Below are 21,635 nucleotides of genomic sequence, written 5' to 3'. Positions count from 1 at the left end.
TTTGCTCTATTGTACATACTTGAAATTAAAATTTCATTGCTGAGGCCAGTGTAGCAAATTTCAAACTTTTAACACTTGAAAGGGAGCAACATTCCAATGGTCAACTAAGAAGGAAATTAGCCACACATTCAAGTTTCCCCAAGCACCTATCCAACGCCAGGTTTACAGGCAGTAAATCTCAGAACAAATAACATGATGCTAACTCTCAATTCAAGTATACATAATATTAATATCCATACAGTAACACTTCATCCACCTAAAACTCTGCACTCTAGCAAACAAACTTCACCATAACACTGACAAAAATCAGTGGTATAAATATCATGACTTAAGACACAGCTCCTTTACTCCTAGAAGAGTCTCTCAAACCTCCAGTCAACACCTTACCAACCTCTACATACAGGCCTGACTTTCTGGTTTCCAGTCTACAGCAAATAGAAAAGACAAACCAGCTTTCCACAGCTCATACTTCATTCAGTTTCAAAAACTACTCTGAACCACTACCTGCTTCGCCAATAATTCCTCATACAGGATACCTGTCTATCACTCCCAGCTCCGGGTCTCTGCCAGAGCAAATCCTACAACTGTGTCAGTGGTTCTCTAACGTGGTTTTGTTTAAGCCAAGACAGAATTTTAACAAATGTAATATCATATAGAAGATAATACATGAAATAAAGAATTACTCTGGGTGAAGTTGGGGGGCTGCTGTCTATGGGGTCGCACAGAGTCGGACACGACTTAGCAGCAGTAGCAGCAGCAGGCATACTCCCGTAACTAGTTTGCATACAAATACTAAAGAGCATCCATGAACTGAGGACATGGGTTCTCAAGTTTGGACGTGTCACATGGCCACTAGCATAACAGAAGCCACCGTGCAAGATTGCAGAGGGCAGTGGTGGGCTGCAGTCCTCACCTCAGTCAGTCTCAGCTGACTGTGGCTCCCAAGGTTGATAAGGATGATGGTGGTGGAGCAGCTAAAGACACAGAGCTGGAAGTCACACCCTGCTGAAAGATGCCCCTGACACCAGGCATTCTTGGACATTTCCAGTTATTTTGCGACCCTCAAGACAAGTCAGACACAACTTAGTGACTAAACAACAACGACAAAAGTGAGCCATGACTCTTCTTTATTAGCAAATAATAGCTTAGAAAGAGTGTGTATATGACACTCTAAACCCTTTTCTGATACGTAAGCCCTCATCCCTCACACTTCCTTGAATCCTCACTCCCTCCTCAGGGTTAAGTCCAAGTGAGGCGAGGAGGTCCAGGGATAAGAGGAACCTATTTGTTTCACACATTACTTGATTGTAATGTGGCAGCGTCAGAAGGCTTGGATGAGCTGGGTGACTTCACTTTCCACAAGGTCTCTTCTGCCTTATGTTCAATGACCCTGTGGTTGAGACCTTTATTTTTCTCTTCCAGTTCCCATGACAGAAGGGAGCTTGCACAACTGGGTTTATGTTTAAAGATGATAATTAACAGATGTTAAAACCAAACAATCAAACCTGTCTGTCTCTGTGTGTATATACAAATGCACATATTCACATACATATATATACACAGAGAGATCAAGAGATAATATATGTCTTATATCATTAAGAAGTATGTCTATTTAACTCTGGTGGCTGGATTTTTAAAATGTTTTCCTGTGTATCCAAATTTTTTCCATAGGAACATGAATTATTTTTCTGATCAGAAAAATATACATTTTGAAGGAAGCTAAACCAAATGCCATAATTTGGAATAACTACACAGAACTTTATTCTGTATAGTAGTTTTTCATTCTCAGACTGAAAAATCAACTGAATATTGTGAAAGAAACATTTCTCATTATCTTTCTTGGCCTTATTTCAATAAGCCATCTGCATGTTCCAATAAAAATGTTTCTGGAATCCCTCTTCTGTAATAACTTGGCATTAATTAATATCTTTATGGTTATGAACATTTTTTGCACTCATAATAGATACTGGTCTTGATAAATATGGGTATTTTTACATTTATCTTTATCCTGTTAGGTGGTAATAATTTAATATTATAATAAGAATCAAAGAGTATCTCTAAAACCACAAAAATAATATATTTAGTGATCCTTTTAGTCCATTCAGATTATAAATTACTTTAAAATATATCTCCTCATTATGAAATCCTTTTTCAAACACCAGATCAAGCCTATCTATACAAAATGAGAAGGGAGAAATGGTTAAAAAAGAACACTGTTAGTCTTGTTAACATTTTGATTTACATCATTTCTTTTTTCCCAGAACATATATAAGGAGAAACTGCAAAAACCAATATACATAGTTTTTCCTTTGGTAAAAACCAAATGCAATTTCATATCCTGAATTTTTACTTAGTCTTATCATAACATTTTTCTTTACAGTGTCCATTTCTATCTAAAAAGCTATAGTGTCTGAGAGTGAATATTTAACCAACTCCAGCCATGGAATTGTATTCTCATTTTTTTTTTTTTAGTCTTTGCTAATTTGATATAGAAAACTATTATCTTTATTTTGATTCATTGTTATTTAGAGAGTGGACTTTCTCACATGTTTATTAGCCATTTGTATTTCCTCCTTTTGTGAATTATTTGTTCCTTTCTTTTTTCTACTGATGTTTTGATTTTTTCTATCAGTTTCAATGAGCTTATTTTATGGAAATACTTTAATCTGTTATATGCCATACTTGTTGCAAGCATTTTTCTTTTGTTCTTTCCCTTTTAATTATGCTTATTGTTGGACTAACAGATTACATATTCATGTGCCTAAAGGTATTGATTTTGTGGTTTCTCCCATTGTTTTTAAACTTAAAAAGGCCCTTTCCATATAATAAGTCAATAAATATTCACTTCCATCTTCTTTTGATTGCTTGATTTTTTTTTAACCCATTTGCTCTTTAATCCATTTGGAATTTACTTTGGTATATAGTAACAGATGGGATTTTTTTAAACAAGTCTTTTTTTCCAAACTAATTTTCCCAGAACTATTATTCCTCTTCCTACTGATTTGTGTCCTTTATAAGATATTAAAATTTTATATAAATTCAGATTTTGTTCTGGCCAGTCCAGTCTGTTGATTTATGTGTTCATATTCTTGGACTGTACCCCACTGTTACTACACTATGATGCTCTGCCTTAAGATCTAATAGAGCTATTTCAAAGACATTACTCTCCTTTTTTACCCCTAGAACTTTCTCAACTACAGCTCCTGCTCATTCTTCATGATAAAATTCATAATTATTGGGACTTCCCTGGCAGTCCAGTGGTGAAGACTCCATGCTCCCAGTACAGGGGCATGGGTTCAATCCCTGGCCATAGGGCATGGCCAAAAAAAAAAAAAAATCATAATTATTTTGTTAATTTTTTTAAAACAATATTTTTCCCCCTAATGCTATGTTGTATTTATTGTAGGTATCATTTACAGGCATTTTCACAAATAGTTCTATATAGTCCTCAAACTCAGGGTGGGCCAGTATATGCTGACTCCATTTTTTTCCAATTTTTATTTGACTATAGTTAATTTACGATGTTGTTTTAGTTTCTGCTGTACAGCAAAGTGAATCAGTTATAGCTGCTCTTGTAAAGATTCTAGAAAGCAACATCTTTTGATGAGAATTGTTAGGAAGAAATGTTTAGAACTGAATGTGATGAAAATTACAAAATCTTGCTGAGAAATACATAAGAAAATTATAGTAGTTAAAATTATGTATCTGTTTTGTAGAAGAAAATATGACAAAAATGTAACTTTCCCCCAAATCAGATTAGCAGAAACCTATTCATTTATTGAATATCTACTGTGGTTAGGGCCTGGACTTGGCTCTTTAAAAACTGCAGAAACCTTTATACAATGTTGAATGTCAATATCACAATAAAACTGGGGAAAAAAAGATTTATATCAACCTGAAAAAAATGTATGTCTACCATGACTTATCTGTCAGGAATGACCGGTAGAGGCAGTGATGGGAAGTGGTAACTCACCTGGGACCTTGTACTTATGCCAAAATATGGAGGAAATATTTCACTGGACAAATACTTGAATAATCCCCATGGAGTGAGGAATGGAGGGAAGAGGAAATTCCTGAAAGCCAAACTTGAGGAACAATACAGGATCTCTGCTAAGATTCCAGAGGAGAAGGGCTGGATCCCCAGGCTGGCTGTTGTATTGCAGAGTGACGTATGCAAAGTGGAATTGCCTGGAAGAGTAGAGGCTGTGGGAGGCAGGGAGGAGAAACAAGGAGGCTTGGAGCTGGAGAGGAATTTAGCCAGAGGAAAGGGGAGTTGTCGACTCCTGAATTTATTATTTTACACACTGGACAACACAGATCATCTTCTCCTCTGACCCAGCGAAAGCGCTTTGTTACTTGCTGATGCCACAGAGTTGGATCGTTTTACCTTGTTTGGCATCTCAGAGTGCTGAGTCTTGCTTCTAACTGGATGTGGGTGAGAAGAGGCCTGCTGCAAGCTATCCAGTCACATCTGGGCTACACAGTACACAGAAATCCTGCTACCCACAAGCCCTAATCTGACCGATTTGGCTGTTCCCAGCCACATGCTTCCATCTCTACTGCCTGCTGTCAGAAATGCCCTCTTGGTGCTCTGCGATGACCTAGTGGGATAGGGGGTGGGCAGTGGTGGGAGGGAGACTCAAAAGGGAGGGGATAAATGTAGCTGATTCACTTTGTTGTACAGCAGAAACTAACACATTATAAAGCAATTATACAACAATTCAAAAAATTAAATTTGCTCATCTCAAAAAAAAAAAGAAGAAGAAAGAAATGCCCTCTTGCGTTTGAAAGTCTGATTCCAGCCAAAGGACCCCAATTGCCCCAGAAGGAATCCGTTGCTGTCTCTCCCGTGCTTCCCCTGTGCGTCTATGGAAACTTTAGTGCAGTTTGCGTCATTTATGCATTCGTGTATGAACAGTCTATCCTCATCATTAGTTGGGCTTCCCAGGTGGCTCAGTGTAAAGAATCTGCCTGCCAATTCAGGAGATCCAAGAGACATGGGTTCAATCCCTGGGTGGGAAAGATCCCCTGCAAGAGGAAATGGCAACCCACTCCAGTATGCTTGCCTGAAGAATCTCATGGACAGAGGAGCCTGGCAGGCTACGGTCCATGGGTTGCAAAGAGTTGGATATGACCAAGTACGCACGCACACATCATTAGTTGATTCTATATTTATGAATTTGCCTATAATTTATTTATAACCTCAAAATTGATACTCATGTTGCCTTCCCAGTCACCTGAACACACAGGCAGAGCAGGGAAAACCCTGAGTCATCAGACACATCTGTTCCCGACTGAGGTGAAACAAGGCATTGTTCTACTGGGCTCTCAAACAGAAAACCAGTGTCCGCTGGATGGTTTATTTGGTGCCACTTTTTCACATTTTTACAATTTTTGTTGGCAAAAACAATACACACAAATGCAAAACTGGGTTATGCATTGATCAGGTCACAAAAACATTTGGACTTGCAGAAATCTAACTCAGTTTTGGTGGTTTACAGAATACAGCTATTCTACCATGAGTAAGAAGAACCTACTGTACGACCATCTGTAACTTAAACATCCCAACAGCAACCTCCATAGCAACACAGACTTTGTTTCATTCATCTTTATACTTGCTGGACCAGTGTTAAGCACAGAGTAAGAGCTCAAATAATACTAAAGACTAGAATGGATTAGGAAGGAAGGAGATAAGACAAAGTGGGATGGAATAGAACAGAGTGACATTTATACAATATCTTGGAGACAAGAGTGCTCCTAGGAGTAATAGCTAGTGGCATAGGGAGACAGAAGAAATAATGATAGCTAATATTTATTGAGCATTTTTTATGAACACGCACTTGGCTAAGCATTTGACCTACCTGTATCATATAATCCTCACAACTCTTTGGTGTGGTAATACTATTATCCCCATTCTACAGGAAGGTGAAATGACTTGCCTACGGTCACACAGTTACCCCACTACTGCACAGTCTAGATTCATGTGGCACATAATACCACCTGTCAAGGTGAAAGGTGGGCTTGGTGGGGGGTCCTAAACCATGAGTTTCATCAGGAAGCAGCCTCGAGGAGAGGAAGAGAGCCTCTAGCAGAAGTTAGCTTGAGTCACTGGCTCTCCCAGACTTAATGGGAAGACAGTGATGCAATGAATGATTTTCCCCCAAATGGCAAAAAAAAAAAAAAAAAAAAACCAGTTTTTTGTTTGATTCCAGAAGGAGCTGGCAGAATTCATGTATTACTCACATTGGAATCACACTCTGCTGAGGCTTGTGTACTCTAGAGCCAGTCAGTGGTCAGGGCTGTGTCCAGGACTGCTGTGAGATTACTACAGGCCTTGGAATACAGCTGAGCTTCTGCAGCTGTTACGTGTTTCTGGCTCCAGTTCCACACCTCCTGGCAGATGGTCTGTGTGAAAATCTCTGCTCACTCTGGGTGTGAGAGATACACTGCAGGGGAGGGGCATGTGGTGCGGAGGCTGGGAGAACAGGGCAGCACCAAGCCAGCCCAAGCTGCCAGAGGCCATATAATCACTTAGAAGACAAAGAGAGGACTTTATAAATGAGTGGTTTGGAGGATTTTCAGAAGATCACTCCTCTGAGCCCTTCTGCTGGTGGGAAATGGCCGATGCTGAGCTAGTTCATCAAGTCAACCCGAAACCTTCCATAGCCACTCTGGTGGCAAAGACCCCAAATATCCTCCATCATGCATGGATGGTGATGGGTAGGTGGATAAAATTTGTGGCAATCTTAGTATTTACTTAGTGTTTTCTAAGTTTAAGTGCTGGTCTTAATGGTTTACATGAACAAATTCATTTAATTCCCCCTCCCCAAGCCCCAAAAGGTAAGTACTATTATGATGCTTGTTTTTCATTTTTTTTTTATGATGCTTGTTTTTCAGATGAAAACAAGTAACTTGCACCACAGTGCAAAGCTAGTAGTAGCTGTAGTAGATTGAATTGTTGACCCCCAATCTTCAGCTCCCTTTTGCATCATTCCCTTGCTTTGGCCACACCATGGGCAGAACATAGTTCCCAGACCTTGACTTAGGGAATGACAGTGTGCTAGTTCACAGCCTAAGCCTTGAGAAGACTCACTTGTTCATTTGTTTCTACTTAGTGCTCTTGTGTTTCTAACATCACCATTAGAACAACACCCCCCGGGCTGATCCAAGAAGGATGAGATACATGTGAGCAGGTCACCCAGACAACTGGCACACCTACAGCAAGAGGCAGAGCTGCAGCAGCTGCTGCAATCTGAAGCAGAACCTCCGAGCGGTACTCAGCACACATCAGGTGAACCGCAAATCGCACAAAGACATGTGAGGAATGATAAATGTTGGTTTAGTCAACAGGTTTTGGGAGTAGTTTGTTACACAGCGATAGCTAACCAATTCTATGGTAAAACTGGAATGGAAGCCCAGGCAGTCTGACCAAACAATACATCTAATTTATATTGCTTTCCACACTCCCTGCTAAAGTGAAGAAATGGCCTCTAATGAGCTGAGTAAGCTTGTGCAAAGTGCTAAACTCCCGGGGCCTCAGTATCTGTAAAAGGAGCAGGTTCAATCAAAACAGTATTACTTAAGGTATCAAACATTAGCTCCACGTTACACTAAAAAAAAAGGGGGGGGTGGAATTCAACAATTCTCCTGGAATTAGTATTGTGTGAGAAAACAATTCAATAACCCTGGATTAGATAATCTTTTGAGTCTTTGTCGGTTCTAATATTCCTCATTCCAGGTAGTGGTGTGTGGCTCCCCTGTGTACCTCCATTACCAAACATTTTTGAAATTAAAATAATTATCTAATTCAGGCAATTTGAGACAACATCCATGGGAAGGGGAGAATACCTGTGATGGAAGAGGTTTTCTCTCTTTCCTTCAAACCTTGGCATATCCTCCTAGCACCCTGAGCCAACAATGGCAGAGGGCACCTCACCCTTCTACTAGATCAGCCTAGAATCAACTTTACAGAAAAGCACACAGAAACAGGAAGCTGCTGTGACATGGGACATCTCCCAGAGAGGAATCTAGGCTTGCTTACTCCATTTCCTTACCTCCCGCTTACTCTTCAACCCAGGCCCTGCCCATCCACTAGAAATGCTTAGCAGCAATACCTAACTGCCAAATTCTCCAGTCTCTCTCGTGATCCTGGCTCCTGCCTTTGTACATTTTGATGTAGATGAGAAACTCCCTCCTCCTTTGGCTTGTCGCCTTCAGCTTCCTCTTCCTCCACCCACATCACCCCTTGACATAGGTGTTCCCGAAACAAACCCTTTCTCCTCTTTTTGGCAATGTCACCCCCTCACAGGGCTTCATCCCATATCCTGACAACTCCCATAACTGACTCTGACCCTGCCCACTCAGCCAACCTCAAGCCCAGTTACCTTCTCCCCAGTCCACCTCCCCAGCTTCGGTCTTTGTACCCTACAGGGTAGCCACATAGAACCATTGCACAAACATTTCTTAAACTTTTTATCCCTCATTTTTCATGCTTCTTCCTCAGCCTAGAACACCTTTCTTCCTCACATCCACTCCTGATTTTCCACAAGGCACAATCCTGCTCATCCTTCTCAAACGTCGCCCTCTTGGTGACACCCATGTTTTCTTCCAGAATAACTCCCTCCAGCCTCGATATTCCCTACGCGCACTGTCTGCCTCTAACAGAGCAGAGCTTCTCACCTGCCAGACTAAAAGCCACCTGAGGTCAGATCCCTCTCTTAACCATGTTTGTAACTTGAATGCCCAGCAGATTCCCCACACACAGAAAGGGCTCACTAAATGTTTGCTTGAATGAATGCATATAACTGACCTACTTGTTCCTCCACTTTGGCCACTGCCCACTACTTTGCATGCTGACTGCTGGGCCTTTTCTGAGGAATGCTCAGGGTGCCCAAGGGGTAAACTAGGTCTTAACTGTAATTTATTAATAAATGTCCCCTTTCCAGGTTTCCTAAGAGGAGCAAGAATAGAGTCTAAGTCAGTCCTCTGAGACAGGTTGATCACCAAGAGACTCCCTTCTGCTTAATCCATTAGTATTATTTATGTGCCCAAATTACTTTTCCATTTTTAATCTGAACACACACATAGAGTTCTAAAAAAGTATTGGTTACTTCATTCTTTTAGAGCAGTGTCTCTCAAATTGCATTAATTTAGACAGTATTTTCATGATTTTTGCTGAGTCTACATGAGACTTGTATAATAATTATTCTATTAACCATTCTCTTTAAGTTAATTCATCTTTTTTTTCTTAACCTCATATAATGCCAAAATACTCATGAAAGTACATGATTGTTATGATATATACACACATATGGACTTTCCAGGTGGCTCAGTGGTAAAGAATCCACCTGCCAAGCAGGAGACTTGGGTTCAACCTGGGTCGGGAAGGTCTCCTGGAGAAGGAAATGGCAACCCACTCCAGTATTCTTGCCTAAGAAATTCCACAGACAGAAGAAGCTACAGTCCATAGAGTCACAAAGAGTCACACACAACTTAGCAACTACACAACATCTATACACACATATATCTATATACACATATTAATTTCATAATTAAAAATGCTCTGTTTAAATTGCATCACATAAAATCATCTTTCAGGCCAGCAATAGTGTATCTAGGACACTTGGGGAAGCACTGGTCAGAACACTGAATCCGATGCAAAACTGTTATTAAAGCATTTCTCTTGCAGCCAGGATACTATATTTGGTGCAGAGAATGCTAATGTGTCATTCAGCCCGTAGCCTAGTGGGAAAACCATCAAATACACTGTAAATTGCGATTTAATATTCTAAGTTCTATGTCAGGGACAAACGCAAGGGTGCCTGTATCCAACACCTCTTGGAGACCAATGCAAATCTTCCCCATTCCCACTTTAGCTCCAATGCTTCTACAATCACTTCTGAGCAGGCCTCCATCGGCTTTGAGCAGATGGAACCTCAAAGTAGCTCACTCAGAGCCTCTGGGAGGATCTCACACTTCCTCCCCTGGGACTTTCTGGCACAACAGCGCAGGACCCCAGTAACTTATCGGCTTCTTGTGTCTACATGAGCCTGGAACAAAGGGAAGGAAAGCAAAGTATGAAGGCCCAGAGCTACATTTCATGAGGCTCCTTAGAAGGTGTGGAGCACCAGCATTTGGGGCTTCTCTGGGGGCTCAGATGGTAAAGAATCCACCTGCAATGCAGGAGACCCAGGTTCAATCCCTTGGTCAGGAAGATGCCCTGGAGGAGGGCATGGCTACCCACTCCAGTATTCTTGCCTGGAGAATTCCATGGACAGAGAAGCCTGGTGGACTACATGCAGCCCACAGGGTCGCAAAGTGTCAGACTCGACTGAGCAACTAACGTTTCACTTCACCAGGCTTTTGAGTCAGTGGCCAACATGACAGTACATGCTTGTACACTTCCATTCCCCTAGCCCCTCATTCTTGCTCCCTGGGATCACTTCCCAAATCATCTACCAGGAATGAGCTTAGTCTGAAGTGAGGCACACTGCACTGGGAATTGACAATGCCACATAAGATTTTCAAGAACGAGGAATTCATAGGTTTGGGATAAATGAGGTGGGAACAATCTAGAGCAAAGCATCCTAGAGACACTTTTCAGTTAGGAGAAAAGTGAGAAAAGAGGAAATTGGGGGCTGGCAGGAGAAAAAATGGGGAGCACCACCTTGCCAGCTGGTAGGGCCATGGAAGGAACTCCCTACCTGACACTCCAGATTTTTAGCCAGAGCCCAAGAACACACAGCTCTAAGGATTTCTCCCCTTGTTCTGAGACAAGGCCAGGCTTAGGACAAAAGGAGGCAGTGGGGTAGTAACTCAACAACAGGGAGTTACCTCAAGGAAAGGTGGGAAGCTCCATCTGGCATAGAATGAATTGCCTACCCTCATGGATAGAGATGTGCTTTGAAAAGATGGACATTAAGTGACATAAGCGCCTCTAGCTTTGTTTATAAGTAAAAAAGAACATCAGATTTTTACTGAGTGCTCGTTATATACCCACACCATACAGTGTATATTTAAAGTAGTATCTTTTAAAATCTTCCCCTTGAACTATGTGAATTTATCACAATCAACTCTGGAAAATTCTGAAAGAGATGGGAACACCAGACCACCTGACCTGCCTCTTGAGAAATCTGTATGCAAGTCAGGAAGCAACAGTTAGAACTGGACATGGAACAACAGACTGGTTCCAAATAGGAAAAGGAGTACATCAAGGCTGTATATTGTCACCCTGCTTATTTAACTTACGTGCAGAGAACATCATGAGAAACGCTGGACTGGATGAAGCACAAGCTGGAATCAAGATTGCAGGGAGAGATATCAATAACCTCAGATATGCAGATGACACCACCCTTATGGCAGAAAGTGAAGAAGAACTAAAGAGCCTCTTGATGAAAGTGAAAGAAGAGAGTGAAAAAGTTGGCTTAAAGTTCAACATTTAGAAAACTAAGATCATGGCATTCAGTCCCATCACTTCATGGCAAATAGAAGGAGAACTAGTGGAAACAGTGGCTGACTTTATTCTTCTGGGCTCCAAAATCATTGCAGATGGTGATTGCAGAAATTAAAAGACACTTACTCCTTGGAAGAAAAGTTATGACCAACCTAGACAGCATATTAAAAAGCAGAGACATTACTTGGCCAACAAAGGTCCGTCTAGTTAAGGCTTTGGTTTTTCCAGTAGTCACGTATGGATGTGAGAGTTGGACTATAAAGAAAGCTGAGTGCTGGAGAATTGATGCTTTTGAACTGTGGTGTTGGAGAAGACTCTTGAGAGTCCCTTGGACTGCAAGGAGATCCAACCAGTCCATCCTAAAGGGAATCAGTCCTGAATGTTCATTGGAAGGACTGATACTAAAGCTGAAACTCCAGTGTTTTGGCCACGTGATGCGAAGAGCTGACTCATTTGAAAAGACCCTGATGCTAAGAAAGATTGAAGGTGGGAGGAGAAGGGAATGACAGAGGATGAAATGGTTGGATGGCATCACCAACTCAATGGACATGAGTTTTAGTAAACTCTGGGAGTTGGTGATAGACAAGGAGGCTGGCATGCTGCAGTCCATGGGGTCACAAAGAGTCAGACATGACTGAGCAACTGAACTGATACTGATACTGAATAAGTGGCGCTAGTGGCAAAGAACCCACCCATCAATGCAGCAGATGCAAGAGACATGGGTTTGATCCATGGGTCAGGAAGATCCCCTGGAGGAGGAAATTGCAACCCACTCCAGTATTCTTGCCTAGAAAGCCCCGTGGACAGAGGAGCCTGGCAGACTACAGTCCATGGGGTCACAAAGAGTTGGACATGACTGACCACAAAGCACGTGAATAAGTACTGTAAGCAGTACTGTTATGAGTCTCATTTTCTGTGAACCAGCTTGAGGTGACCATGAAACACTAGTTGGAAGACAGCACAGTGAAGTGTTTTAAAAAGCCCAGAGTTTGGGTTCAGGTCATTCTGAGTTTAACTCTTGCCTCCATCAATCCTACTGAGATCATGTGGTCGCTCAGGACTACTCATTTTTGAGAGACAGAGAACAACTCAAAATAGCACAAGAAAAGAAATGTAGCTGGCTCACATAACTGGAAGGGGCTGGGATAGGCCTCTGATCTAGAGCTCAGATAATTCCGGACTGCCTGTCTGGGCTGTGTTCTGTTCCTGCCCTCATTCTGTTCTACCAAAGACTAGCTTCCTTGAAGCACCCAAGGAAGCTGATGGCTCCAAGTGAAGAGTGTCCTCACTGAAGAAAGAGAACATCTTGCTCAAAAATTCCCAGAGGACAGTCCATGTGGCCCTGTTGGGTCATACATCCTCCATCTGAACCAACCACTGTCATCAGACTGACAGTACACGGATCAGTGATTGGCAGTCCCATCACTGGAGGGAACGCTTGGTGGCTTTTGAAAAACAGGAATGCTGGGCAGTCCCAGATAATGAATGTCCACAATAGTTTAACCTTAGTGAAGTCACTAACATTTTGTGAGCCTCAGTTTCACCATCTATATTAAACAAACAAATAATAATACCAATTGCATGAGATTATTGTAAGATATTAAAAGTCATATTAAACTCTTGGCACATGATGACATTCAGCCTATGGTAGTCATTTTTGTTATTCCTGGTCCTGTTGTTGTTTTATGGTTGTTTTTTTGACAAGGGGATGGGAATTCGAGGGCCATCTCAGATTCCCAGATGTCTACAGGACTTCTGTCCCTGGGGTGGAGTCCCCTTTGGCTCTGGAGCCAGACGCCTTGCACAACCCAGGCTCCATGTGCCAAGGTTAAGCTGGTTCACCATCTGACGGCCGCGGAGCAGTGAGTGCCTCCCCGGCCCCAGCAATGTCAATACTGCCTTCCTGACTCCGCCTATTGTATCTGGAGGAAAGTGGCCGGGCATTGTCTTCTAGTGCTCCCCCCAGGAAGCATGATATCACCCTCTAACAAAAGCGGGAAAGCTGACAGATCTGCTGAGATGGGTGTGCCTGCTACACACACCTCACTGGTCAAGTCCTGGGCAGGGGGCTGTGACCAGCAGGGAACAAACAGCAGCCGCCCACGTGTCCCTCTGCTGGCTGCCTGATGGGCTCCCGTGGCTCATCTTTAGGTTTTTTTCTCCCTCTGTCTGTTAAGTGTGCCTACCATGTTAGACATGGCACCTCTAGGCAGTGGGAACGCACTCCCACTAATCAACAGCTTTGTTAAAAAGGGTCAGGACTCTGCCCGTCTGGCAGGTTCATGTGACCACACCTGTCCCTGTGGCCTTTGGGAAGGAACAAGGGAGAAGGGTGGTCAGAGTCCCGGAGTGACAAAAGGAGGCAACGGGGGAGGGATGTAGAGGAAAGCAGGCAAGTCTTGATCTAAAAAAGCATTCTGCACATGTGACGAGAATTAAGGAATGGTCTGACTAGACTGGTGGGAATTGGGTTATCAGTTTAAAATTCCAGAACTAAGGGAGGCAACTTTAGACGTTCCCCTTCCTGAAGACTGGGAGAGATGCCAGCTGACCCTCCGCCATCCCTCCCAGCTCCGGCTCAGCTGTGCTGTCAGTGCAGCTGGCTCTCTGTGAAACAACACACCTGCAGTCTGGTGCCCCCAGGCCAAGCACGGATGCTGTCACCCTGCTGCCCCATCTTATCGTCCCCTTCTTTAAACTCTCTCCTTCTTGGCCACAGCAACGCCAAGTCTCTGAAATCCCAGGAAAGGAATCTGTCTGGGTTGGCCTCTCCTGCCAGCTCCTTGACTGCTTCTTCACGGAACCCTAGGCTATCTCCTCCTTCTCTTCTCTTCTCTTCACTTCACTTAAATCTCAGTATGTGTCCATGTCCAGGACCTTACTTACTATACACAAAGATTCCTCTGTCTCAGTCCCTTGCCCAGTTCTCTTCTGAGTTTCAGACCCAGATAGCCCAGTTTTGCTAAATATCCACCATTAACATGGAAACTCAAAATCAACACGTGCAAAATAATTGTTTGTTTCTTGCCAGCCTGTCATCAACCAGGTTCCTTCTGTCATGTTTCCCAGCACAGTGAATGGCAGCACCATCACCCAAACCAGAAGCCTGGAGCAATGTTTATTCACCACCTTCTCTTCCCACAACCTCCAATAAACAACCTATCACCAGTCCCTACAGTTTCACCGCTTAAACACTTTCAATTCCCCTCTTCATCCGGGCCTTCCTGCCTGGAGAATTGAGAAGCCAAACTGGTCCAGGCCTAAATCTCTGCCGTGTCAATACATGCTCCACACTCTTACCAGAGTGAATTTTCCAAGACGTAAATCAGATACACTAGAACAAACACCACACTAAATTTCCACATGTACAGAAAAGAGGTACAGATGACTTAATATGGCCAATGAGGCCCTTCCTGACCTGAACCCAACCTTAATTCACCACCTCCTCCCTACATTCTAGCCTTACTCAACTTCCCTGAGCTTGCCCTGCTGTTTCACACTCTGTGCTCCTTCTGATGGGAAATTCTTTCTTCCCTTTTCCTTTTTATCTACTTTGTTTTAAAATCATTTGGCCATGAGTAACTCATAACTACATCAGCCATAATATGGGGCAATATTCATTATTATTTAGGAGTTCTGGGAAAGTGAGGAAAATCTAACCTACAGATTATTTTCAATATTAAATTATATTCATATAAATTTAGCAATGAAGTTAGCATTATATGTTTTTAGTCACTTATGTTTAATTTGGATTTTAGAATTGCATTTTTTAAATTACTGAATCCAATAAGTATTTTTACAGCTCTTGAAAAGCTAGATTTTTATATACCCCTGATGCTGGGGAAGATTGAGGGCAGGAGGAGAAGGGGGTGACAGAGGATGAGATGGTTGGATGGCATCACCGACTCAATGGACGTGAGTATGGGCAAACTTCAGGAGATAGTGAAGGACACGGAAGCCTGGCATGCTGCAGTTCATGGGGTTGCAAAGAGTCAGATATGACTTTACTGAAAAACAACAATAATTATAGTATTTATCATAGCATCTTATAATTTATTCTCCTATATTTATCTTTCCTACCAAAAAGTGAGTTTAGCAAGGGGAAAAAAAATGATTCATCCTTTTTTCTGCATTCCTGGTATCCAATACAATATTTGGTACAAAGTAAGTCCTCAATGTGTCTTCACTGACTGAAATGATAGTTGAGTGAATGAATGAATATGGGCAGGCAATAACTCAATAAATATCTATTAAATAAAAACTATGCATATCTTTAAAGTAATATTCAGCAATCATACAATACATAGTATTAGGTAAAGCTCTTGTTAAACCCACTTTCATGAGTATACCTTTCATGTTTCACACCTGAGAGAAGAAAGGGACTTTCTTTTGACCTTATTTACATCAGATATTTAACATAAGCCAACGTTTTAAGATATGAGTGATTACTACTTTCAATACATATATGAAATTGATTATTACTGTTATTATTATTTCAATGTTTAAAAACCCTTCGTATAACAACAAATGCTTTCTCTCTTTTTTTCAGGTCTGCTGTGGCATACCAAAAGTTTCTTACTGTGGCATATTAAACTCCAAGCACTACGGAGAATAGTAAAGAAACAATACCTCTAACAAAGATGTTAGAGGTTAACTGGGCTAAATCCACGTGCCCAGAGTTCAAAGACACAGCCTGTGTGGTAAGGGAACTCAGAATTAGGAGAAGAACATCATGAAGAATTGGCCTAGGCAAACTGAGTTGAATTTTGTTTGCAGAGCAAGCATAGAGGATGTCTTTTCCAAATGGATAGAACAGCATGAACAAGAGCCAAGAGGAAAATATACATCATTCGTGGAGAAGGACGTGGCTGAAGTGGAACAGCCATGAATGGGATAGGTGAGAGAAAGCACCAGAAAACAGGCCGTGTTCTGGCTTCGTACTGGGAGAGACCAGTACGAAATTTGAGGAACCAGCTAATGTTGAGGGGTTTTAGAAGGAGACTGCTTCTATGAGTAGTAAGTGACCCCTCCACCTGGAAAAGATTAGACCGCTCTTAAACAAGCACAGTGGTCCTCAGAGCAACAGTTCTCTTTCAATTATACTAGCTTCACTTGCTAAGAGAGTTCTTACTGGCTGACTAATGCATATGCATTATCACACTTGATGTTTATAATGACTCTAGGGGTCAAAAGTATTCTCAACTGTAAAAGATGAGAAAACTGTGTATTAGAGCAGTCAAATAACTGGTCCATGGTCACCCAATTTGAGCTTAACTCCAGGTGTGTAAGAGAGTCCCTGTTGGCTCAGTAGTAAATAAACTGCCTGCTAATGCAGGAGACCTGGGCTTGATCTCTGGGCTAGGAATATCCCCTGGAGAAGGAAATGGCAACCCACTGCAGTGTTCTTGCCTGGGAAATCTCATGGACAGAGGAGCCTGGTAGACTACAGTCCATGGGGTCACAAGAGAGTTGGGCATGACTTAGTGACTAAACAACAACAACCAGGTGTGTAACCTCACAATCCATACTCCAGATTCCTTCTCCTGCCTTCTTGATGAGCTCCACCTCAGTCTCAGAGCAGTGGCTTCAAAAAGTCATCACAGCCCAAGGGCATGTGCTTTTTCTTCTCCTATGCCAAGTTGATTGAGTTACAATTTAGTGTAAAGTGAGTGTAGCTGGGTCCACATTCAGAAAACACACCCAGTTTGATTTCAGTGGGCAAAGATCTTGGTGGCTCTTCGGAACCCTTATCTACCTCCTAAGTGATCAATGAGAAGCCACTGATAGTGAAATGAAAAGGATCCTCTTTTCACATTCCTAAATCTATCCATCATCCAACCTGATCCCTCCTCAGAGTGGGAACTCACTCCTCAGGGGGACGGTGATCCGGCTTTTAGAAAGTTTCTATCAATAAAGTCAAACTATCTTTTGTGCAGGTCCCTCAGCCCCTGCATCCCAGACCTGGAGAAATACAGCATCAATCTATGGTGTCATCTAAATGGAAACCCATGAAAATACTGCTCCTTCATCTCTTCTCTCCTGACTATATGTGCTCATATGACAAAGTGTCTAAAGCACTTTTCCTTCTGCCTGTCTACTCTGTTTGCTGTCAAATTTCTTAGTGTCACCAGTGTTTAATGGGTATGCTTTGAGCAGTAGATTGAAGCAATTGCCATCTCTAAGTCAGATCTTATATTTTTACTAAGCAAACAGTTTACAGCCACGTATTACCATTTTAGCAAGTAAAGGACGTGTTGGCTCCTGTAAATTTTGTGTATCACCAAAACTTAGATGTCACCCATAGAGCTCTCAACACACCAGATCTCTCTGACACTGAACATAATCTATTTATTGAACCCCAATGCAAACTCCAGTACTTTGGCCACCTCATGCGAAGAGTTGACTCATTGGAAAAGACTCTGATGCTGGGAGGGATTGGGGGAAGGAGGAGAAGGGAATGACAGAGGATGAGATGGCTTAGATGGCATCACTGACTCAATGGACGTGAGTCTCAGTGAACTCCGGGAGTTGGTGATGGACAGGGAGGCCTGGTGTGCTGCGATTCATGGGGTCGCAAAGAGTCGGACACGACTGAACCACTGAACTGAACTGAATGTGTAACTTGACATTTATCTATTTTGAAGTGGTATCTTCTGGCTTTGTTTCAGCTTAGACAAATCTATCTGAGTCGTGATTCTGTGCTCTAACCAACAAACCATCTATAGGGAATGAATTGGTGACACAATCACACACATTTTTTTAGGAATAAAGTTCCAGGAGATGAATTGATAATGTCAGAAAAACCTGGAGCTCACCCATCTGAATCCCTCGAGAATATATAGTATAGTCTTCTGAGATGAACTGGACAAGTCCTTCTCTCCAGGAGAGATGTTTTAAAAGAACCAAACTCTCGAAGGAAGTTCTCACAGGGTAGGACTGAAAGGGAGAGGCTCAGAACTCCCAAAGACAGTGATTAGGAGAGAATCTGGGGAGAGGGCAAAGCACCTCCCTCTGAGAATAATTTCCAGGTGTGTCTCTGATCCTAGCTTCCACACCTCCACCCTTGATTACTCAGGCTTGCTACTAGCCTTCTAAGACCAACCCCAATCAAGAGGTTCCATCTGTGACCACTTCCCTGACCTTAGAACTGAATCTCCTCCGCCACTCCAGAAAAGATACTCACTATCTCTGAACCCAGGTTGTTACTCAGAATGTCAAATGAGACAGGAAAGAGGCAAGACGACATGCTATAGAGACTTTCCATTGGATCATGTTGATCACAGAGGACATATTATGATAAAGCAGAGAGAGTGATTTGTTTTATTGCTGTTCTTTCTATACAATGCTTTACAGAGAGCAGCCTGGTTTGGTAAGAATGGGAGAGAAGGGGAAATCTAGTATGTTTCTGAGAACTTGTTTGTAAGCTGGTATTGGCCATGATCCTCCACTGGGGGAAATCTACCAGAATCTAGGTGGATTTGATAAAAGTCTTCTAAAAGTTACATACATCCTCTTATGCATTAGCATCTACCACCCAGAGTCACCTTCACTGAAGCAAACGTGACATTCTTTTAGCTCTATCTGTTCAGAAGTAGGGAATGAGGAACAACCCACTGAACTAGAGAGAGAAGTCTGTAAGTCATGAGCCCCTTGCTCCATTACTGTGGTCCAGCAGTGGAGTTTGGATGGAAGAATGGGATCCTATGCCTGTAGACATAATCATACTGGATTCTTGCTGTTGCAACTCTCAAGCCTTCAGTGTTCATATTCATGGAGGCTTAGATGGAAAATGTAAGTTAGGATTTAGCACAGCAGATCTACTCCAGAAACCCACGTTACTGGTGTTAACCTTCATTTTCAACAAGAGCATGGAACCCCTCTCCTTGAGTCTCAGCCTGCTGAAGTTAGTGCTGTACTTTCAAGAAACCTAAGGTTTAGACACAGAGCAACTTGTTTTGCCACATAATTTTTTTGCATATGTGTTTGTTTAAAAGTACTTTAAAACAAAACTGGGGTATAGTTGCTTTACAATGTTGTGTTAATTTCTGCTTTGTTTGATTTTACAACAGGTTTTCTAAGCCTATATTGCAAAGTGCCATAACAATCACTATGGGGGGAAAAAAATTAAAACAGAGTGTGTGTGTCTTTGTGTATGTGTGTATGTATAGTAGTTAACCTAAAGAAGTATTTCAGAGCCACTATATACCCCTGGTCTTTGCATTACTATAATCCCTGATAAAGAAGCAGTTCCAGATTTCAAGGTCACTGATAGATGTCACACAGAAAAAAAGCAAATTGAGAATGGAATTATGACAATTATTTGGCTTAAACGTGCATATTGTTGGAGAAATCAACATTATTTCCACATGAATATAAACACTTTCTACATAAATACTGAAACTATCTCAGATAATCTTTCATTTCCCAGCAGTTTGTGTTACTCAGTCTTAAAATATTACTATAGCAATATATTGATTACTGACAACAAACTGAAGAGCTATAAACTACTTTCCATACAATTCTGTTATATTATTGGATTAATTTCTGAATAGTTAATAATATTGGAAACATGAAAAATATAAAATAGTATAGTAGATACTTAGTAGAATTTGATCCAAGTATACCTAACATAGTCCACATCATTAAGTTCAGTAAAATTTCCCAAATTCATTTCCTATATCAATTCTATTTTCATTATAATAATTCTAATGCTTTCAAACTGAAGGGGAGAGATTGATGGCCATTACACTGTGATCTGTATTTCGTGATTTGATAGCACTTTCATAGGTATCCCACAGGGTAAGTGAAGTGGGAGCCACGCCGCCATCTAGAGAATCTGAGCACCAAACACCTTAAGTCTATACTCAGGCCAATCATTCCTTAAACCCACAATAGGTTTCAATGCACTCCTGAGGCCAGTGATCTGGGTAATTGCCTAAACTTTCATTTCACTGGGCCAGTGAAGACTACAAATCACTATATGCCAAATAGTTTTTGAAATAAAACACAAATTATATAACCCTTATCTCCCTGACCCCATCTATAGTAAAAAAAAAAAACCAAAAAAGCCTAGCATTTGACCACTTTGAATAAAATAGGATGCAAATATGAAACCTTTATAGAAAAGCATTTTTGTTCTCATTTTTAAAATGACACTCTGTACAGTGCCTTAAGTGGGTCCCCATCACTCTCAGCATAAATTTGACTTTTTTTCAGTGACTGAAGATTTCCTCTGAAGCAGGTAAAGCCAGGTTTCTTCTTTTTTTGTATCGAATAAGGAAACAAGCTAAAATGAGGAGCAGTAAAATAATGTCCCACAGTAAATATGTCTCTTCAAATAAAGTGACCTGGTCAGTCCCCACAGCATCTGTGGTGACACAGGGGGCAATAATCCAGAAGGGAAACTAGAAAAATCAGTTCACACCACAAGGACTTTCCAGGTGAATCCTTCCATTTACTGAATGGAGATTCACAGAGAAACAGTCCGTGACACAGCTGCCCCTTGTTAACCAGCAATAAGCGTTGGTGAGAGAGCCCAGAGTCACGGTTAAAAAAAACTTAAAAAAAAAAAAATAATAATAATAAAGCCAAACCTTACCAGAAAGGAGCAAGCTGACTCCGCAGAGAACTAAGCCGGCTAAAGAATCCATGCTTCCCCAAATCTCTCCATCCAGTTTCCGCGGACATGCATGAGGTCCCAAGGATCCTTTCAAACACCCAGAGGTTTGTGACTTTCCATTCGCCTGTCCTCCTAGGTCTTGTTTACAAGTCAGAGGCAAGAAGGAACAGCACAGAAGCGGGCAGTCCCAGTCTAATTTCTGTCTGAGCACAGGGAGTTTTAAGTTCCTTTTTCCTGTTTCCTTTGTAGATTAGGATGGGAAAGGCTGTATCTTAAAGGCGTTTGGTATCAGCAGGGCTGGGGGCATGGTAAGACCTGTCCATCTTGCAATTCATCAAAACACTTATCTATGGCTGCTGCTGCTGCTGCTGCTGCAGGGGTAGAGGAATTTTAGTTGGAAGTGTGGGTCCTGGTCAGCACTTTCAGAAACAATAGGGGTATCCTCTCTGAGGCGGGAAACTGAGAATAACAAGCCCTCCACCTATGTATGGTATGTGCTGATGACCGGCCCTTCTCAGCCCTCTAACAGCTCTCACGGGTCTACTTGGGAGCCCTGACAGAAGG

General features: G+C 41.9%; 1 protein-coding gene across 2 annotated transcripts in view; it reads right to left on the bottom strand.

The window, feature by feature from the left end:
* TEK (TEK receptor tyrosine kinase) overlaps positions 1-21,417 on the bottom strand; it is a 104,535-nt gene extending 83,118 nt beyond the window's left edge. The window contains exon 1 of one of the 2 annotated variants that reach the window (XM_005904802.2): positions 21,051-21,417. In XM_005904802.2, coding sequence (XP_005904864.1) covers positions 21,051-21,102 — 52 coding nt within the window. In that variant the 5' untranslated portion in view covers positions 21,103-21,417. The remainder of the gene's footprint in view (positions 1-21,050) is intronic. The other variant, XM_005904801.3, reaches the window with a different exon arrangement.
* Positions 21,418-21,635: the final 218 nt, after the last annotated feature.

This window comes from Bos mutus, chromosome 8, assembly GCF_027580195.1.
Source record: "Bos mutus isolate GX-2022 chromosome 8, NWIPB_WYAK_1.1, whole genome shotgun sequence".
NCBI lineage: Eukaryota > Metazoa > Chordata > Mammalia > Artiodactyla > Bovidae > Bos > Bos mutus.
Note: the sequence above shows the minus strand (reverse complement) of the source record. Positions and strands in the feature narration are given on the sequence as shown.